Source organism: Apaloderma vittatum, unplaced genomic scaffold (genome assembly GCF_000703405.1).
Source record: "Apaloderma vittatum isolate BGI_N311 unplaced genomic scaffold, ASM70340v1 scaffold11777, whole genome shotgun sequence".
NCBI classification, from domain to species: domain Eukaryota; kingdom Metazoa; phylum Chordata; class Aves; order Trogoniformes; family Trogonidae; genus Apaloderma; species Apaloderma vittatum.
The window spans coordinates 113268-119267 of record NW_009725768.1 but is presented as its reverse complement, the minus strand read 5'-3'; the positions used below and the strand labels follow the sequence as shown (position 1 = coordinate 119267).

Here is a 6000-nt window from a genome sequence, read left to right as displayed (position 1 = left end):
GGGAAAGAGCCCAGCAGTCCCAGGAAGAAGCAGCAACGGGAATCCTATAGTCTCCATATCAAAATACTCTCACACATAAGCTAACGGCACAAAGTGAGCTAACAGTTTTCACTTGAAGACTCCCTCTCCCCACATTCCCGACAGCGCAGATACCCCAACTCCAGACACAACCTTTTGCCGCCAGTGACCACGCAGCCAAAGCCAGTGGTGCTTTCCAACGGGATTTCATTCTCAGTTAAGTGAACTGAAACGTTTATTACAATTAAATTCTTCTTGGCAAGAATACGTCGTACGACCAGGAACATCTCACATACAGGGTTTTTCTTAAAATCCAATTAATTTCCACTAAACACATCCCACTGTTTCTGCTCTGGAGATTTTGGGTCAATTTACATCCTGTTATTTAGGTACCTTGGTGGGTCTTGTCCTGAAAAACCAGAGGCTCTAAGTGCTCTCCTGTGGGCCTAGAAGCGAGTCATTTCCATTTCAGACACAATGTTTTTCATTCAGTTTGGCCATTTTTTCTTAACTGAATTTTGCATCCCAAATTCAAATGAGTGAAACGTCCAAAGGGTACCTCTCTGACGGCTCTAATGGGCTATGCAACAAAAGGAGCAATTATATCCCCTCTCCTCTAGAAACTTGTTCAAAAAACGCTGTGTTCTGCTCCTGTTCGAATTCATCTAAACTCGAATTACTTTGGATCCCTCCTGCGTAATCTTAAAGTCCCCTTAAGAGCGCAGTGGTCTGTCCAGTCATGGGCATAAAGAACCTACGGGTCTCGCTTTGAACCTACTGTAAAAACGAACGGACCTAGTGGATTCACTCTCTGCAAAAGGAAAATACAGCAGTGACAAAGGGACATTCTGAGCATGCCTCTCCCATTACCAACCAGTAGATACTCTGAAAGCGAGTAACTAACAGGGAGACTATAAAAATGAGCGTTACAAGCTCTTGCACAGCACTGGTAGGATTTTTTTCTGCAGAGACGATTAAATAAAGTGCAAAGAGAAAAAAAGAGAGAGACTGCTATTACCTCTGTAGATTTTTTTTTTTTCTACCAGGTCTTTTTTGGTGCAGTTCCTTAACCCGACTCCTTATTTTACAACAGTAACATTAACTCAGTTCTCAATATTTTTTACCGGTTGACACTTTCCACACTAGAAGACACGGGAAGGGGTGAGCGCCAGGCTGTCAGTGGGCAGGACGCACACAGTATATATTAAACACCCCCCAGTCCCGCTTTCACCGAGTTAGTACATGCTTGTGAATAGAGCACTGGAAGGAAGTGATGCAGTAATGCAGAGGGAAGAGAGGGAAAAGCATTGCAACTTTTAAGAGTGACAAAGTTTTAGAGATTACTGGCAAGTCAAATGGAATGTTCAAGGAGATCGTTATAACACGAGACAGCGTAAGGAGGAGCCAAAAAACTTACACACTGATGTCTTCTGGTTGTTGTCCTTGCTGGGCATTAGCTTCACTCCTCTGGACTTGATTTCAATTTGCTTTTTGACTGCAGAGACAGATTGAAAACAAAAGAAAGGCAAGGTTTAGCTAAGCATGAGGGATTATTTAACAGGAAAATCAAGCAATAGTTGTATGGCACCCACGCTGCAGCAGCCCCTGCACCCACCCCTTACAGCTCAGACAACTTACCCTGACCCCTCCAAGTCAAAGGCCGCTTTTCATCTACTGTGTAAGGTCTGGATGAGCATCCAAAAAAAAAGGGAAGCTCTAAGAAGCTTCAGGGATGCTGACAGTTAAGTGCTGAGTTAGCTTCACCCAGTTTTACCGGTGTAGTTATTCCATGAATATATTAGAGAGGTAAAGCAATTCCCTGCTTCTCTGGGACTGCAGCACTGAAACAACCATCCCATAACCTAAAATCCGTTAACATGATCCACATTAACAGTAGACTCCAAAAGGCAGTAAAGCAGAAGGAAAAGGAGAGCCATATTGAGGCCATACTGGTGTCAAAGAGAAGTATAAATTTACAGACCCACTATCAACAGGCACAGTAATGACCGGTGCCTCTAGCAGGGGTCCCACTGTGAACCCCCACATCCCGGCTCTAACCCTCACCCTGTAAGTGAGCAGCTCTTTGTTTTTATTACCTGGGCTTGGCTGTTACTGAGGTTCTCGCTACAATAAGAGGCTTTTGCACAAACCTCCAACTGTCCAACCCCTCTGGATACCAGGAGAGCCAGGCAGCGGCTCCCCGCAGCACGCACCCCGGTTTCTGACTAACACACAGTTGAATTTTTACTGGCACATTGGAAGCTAATGTGGTTAAAGAACAACTTGACAGCAGAAAGCACAGTGTCCAAATCGCTTTACAGGATCCTTTTCCTGATGAGCCAGTCCTTATCTAGGGAGAAAAGCAGTCCATCTTCCACTTCAAACTGTTCTTGTTCTTTATCTTGTCAGACTTTCATCCCTAAATTAGCACATTTCTAAGACAAAGTTGTCAGGAAAAATTACTGATAAAACTAACAAGGGGGTTTTTTATCATGCTTTTTTTTAGTTTAAAAAAAAAAATCTGTTTATAACATCTGTTTGCAGGAGCTTCAGACAGGGAGATGTCAAGCATTACCCCTCGACGCTTACCTAAGGCTGAGCTAGAGGAGAGCTCACAGCTTTTTGTTTATTTGGTTACAAGCTTTTTGCTTCCTCTTTAAACAAAGCAGTTTTAACTTCAAACCGAGCTCCATATGAGCTTTAAAAACATTCATAGAAGAGCTTACATTATTCCTGCCTTTCTTACTAGTATTAGTATCTTTAATCTGGGGTTTTTTGCATTTTTTTTTAAGAGGGGCAAAATAATTAAGAATACGATGCTTTCAAAGCCAGTCTAACACGCACTTCACTTTAATCCAACCGCGAACGCCGAAGCAGAGCAGTAGCAGGTCTGAGAATGCCCCAAACAGCCACATATTCCTTCAAGTCCCAGTATGATAATTCTGGGATATTTGTCACTGGGATAAAGCACGGAGGAGGTCCTGCTCTGCTCCGCAACGCCGCAGTGAATGATTCTCTGGCACTTTCCAAGCGAGCACAGGGACAACCTCACAGTGCCAGCCAATACTCCCTCCCAGCCCATAAAACACAGCCAAGCCCAAGTATCTGAGGCAAAATTTGAGCTACTGCAGGATGTACAATGGCTCATGACTCTGCAGGATCTAATTCATCGCTCTGTAAAGTGCTTTGGGGCACCATCAGCGAGAGAGCAGCTTTATAAAAATAATTTCCACTTTTAAATTCTCTGTAACTTCCCTTGCAAGTTACTTGATGCAATTGCCAGTGAATTTTTCCTCCTAGCTGCCCACAGCAAAACACAGGCCTGTTGATGCCCCCATGATAAAGTCAGTGTAAATTGGAGGGGGGCAGAAAAAAAAAAGAGATACACACTAAATAACAAAAGTTCACCTATATTCAACCGTGCCTTCTGAACCCAGCTGACAGAGCCCTGCTCCAAATTTGTGACTGATGGAAATCGCGGCTCCAAAACACCCAACGCAATGAAAACAAGCAGCTGAAACCAGACATCCATTACTAAAGACCAATCTTACAATACAGGGACTAAACTGCATTACCCATGAAGTATATAGTCCCCTAATTGCATCACATCTCTTTCAACAATAATTGATAAAGAGAGATGGCTGTATGCTCTGCTCCTAATCCTTCATTTCGTTCACGACGTGGAGACATAATGATGAAAGTCAAGCTTTACAAATGACTCAATTTAGATTAGAACAAGTCAGAACACAGTATCGCTTGCTTTTCCCTCAAATAAATAAATAAGAACAATTCTCCCACTCTATGCCCTCAAAAATCTGGTATATAAAAATCTATTTTGTTCATAAATCTGAATGTGGAACAGCTCTACAAAGGGCTGTGTCAGGATAATTGGATGAACAGAAATTCCGCTGTTTTCTGGAGGGTTTTGCGCTCACACGTATCTGATAGATCTAATGGAATACTCAGTGTCCTGTCAGACTTGAACGATGACGTTACAAAGCTTTTCTAGCAAGCAGGCAGTCTGGGGTGTTTCTTGAAAACCGTTTCATGTCGCTCTAAATGAGAATTTAAAGAGACTTGGGGGTTTTTATTTGGAAAACAGCATTTCAGCAAAAATCTCTTCCATGAACCTCTGTTCCCCTGGCTGGGGGACTGCAATCAAGCACGGGCTTGCCTGAACCCTGCCTCCTCCTGCCCAGATGTTCTCACATCAGCTGGGACACGACGACAGGTCGCTTACAGGACTCTTGCTCGAGTCGGAGGTGAAGAGAAACACCCTCAAATGCAACCTTTTGGAACTCCTCATTTATACCCTCTGTTATCTGGCCTAAAGAACAGCTCCTCAGGCATCAGAGTCTGCAACAAGCACCAGAATTTCCCCATTTGTGCTGCTCTGCATCGCCCAGGAGACTCTCCAGGTCGCACAGCAGCAGCTACAACCCCTCTGCAGCCCCGGTGTGCTCCGAGACGAAGCCAGATCTATCCGAAACGAAGCATATGGACCTTCACGACACACATGTAGCCTGAAAAGCTACTTATGTGCTGCAGTATGTGCAGGAGAGAGTTCATCAGACCCTTCCTAGAGGCGACAGGTCTGCTGGCGTTTGGCACCGTGCTTGGGGCTAGAGCTCGCCCACATTTCTCTTCCCAGCTGAGGGTGGAGGACAGAAGGGGAGGGGAGACAGAGGAAAGGCACTTGCGTGTCGGTAACAACCAGCTAAAAAGCAATTTAGGATCCAACTGACGTAATGAAAAGCGAACTACGCCAGCCAGAGCATTGTTCAGATCTGTTCTGCAGCTTTTTCACTGCCTCGTTTGCAGCACCTCACTGCCGGGGTGACTCGGGGGACGCCTGTCCTCGGAAAGGCACTTGGGGCTTATTTCTGTACCACCTGCGGGTACACGGGGCCTTTTTGGGATGGAATGTTTTGAAAGGAAGTTCTGAAAAACTGATTTTAAAAAAAATAAAATAAATCGATGCACCAATTTCTCTACAGCTCCTTTCGTCTGCTTTTACAAGGGGTGTGTGTGGGGTGGGGGGATGTATTTGGAAGAATGCAAGATTCATCTTACACAGAAAAACTCAACAGAGTAATACTTTACCTCCCCCTGGAAGGGAATGAATTTACTGTATTCAATAAAGAAAACTTGTACACAAGCTGATTATACCTAACGTTGCTTTTACATGCAGAGAGAGATTTCCAAACTAGGGTATGGATTAGAAAAGAGCTGAAACGGAGCACACAGAAGCGTTCCGCTAAAGCTAAATATCAATGTTAAGCTGGAAGGGAAATTACTTTCTTACTGTCAGGACACAGAATATTAATAAATGATGTATGCACCTATCTTCAGAAAACAGACAGGTTACATTCATCCTAACCCTCTCTTCCTTCACTCGGACAATCCTGGGGTCTGCTCACATCTCCTGCTGAGAAAACCCATTTTAGTTGCTGTACTTCATACGGCATTACTTATCTTATTTCGTCTGTATTTATTTATTTACCTGCACTAAAATATTTATGTTCAGACAAGATCACGTTCCCCAAAAAGGGGTTACAAAGATTTTTTTGAAATTGCATTGGCACCTTTAACACTCTACAGACACAGATTCCATCGACTGCAAAAATCTTACCTTTACTCCTGCCTTTTTTTTTTTTGGCTTTGTTTATTGTTTCGAATTGCATTGAAAGTTTCCCAAACAGATGGAAAGAACCTGACAAACTCCACAAAACCCAGCAGATGTGTGAAGAATGTGTCGGATTTTCCCTTTGCCAGCTAGACAGAGGTCTTGCTTCAACGCCACTTGAAGAGCACGTTTTAAACACTCGCTACTCAAAAGCACAGTTCGTTATACCTAACAAAACAGTTTCTAGGGAGTGTGCTAGATTAAAACCCCCTGACATTTATCTAATCAGAGGAAATTATAACATTAATCTTTACTTTCCTATTTAAGAAGAAAGGATGATTCAGACAGGTGTTTTA

The 6000-nt window shown here is 43.5% G+C and overlaps 1 protein-coding gene across 1 annotated transcript in view; it reads right to left on the bottom strand.

The window, feature by feature from the left end:
• LOC104276630 (CUB and sushi domain-containing protein 2-like) overlaps window positions 1-6000 on the bottom strand; it is a gene marked incomplete at its 3' end in the record, with an annotated part of 195504 nt that overhangs the window by 76497 nt on the left and 113007 nt on the right. Inside the window, 1 exon segment of the mRNA XM_009873029.1 lies at window positions 1436-1513. Coding sequence (XP_009871331.1) covers window positions 1436-1513 — 78 coding nt within the window.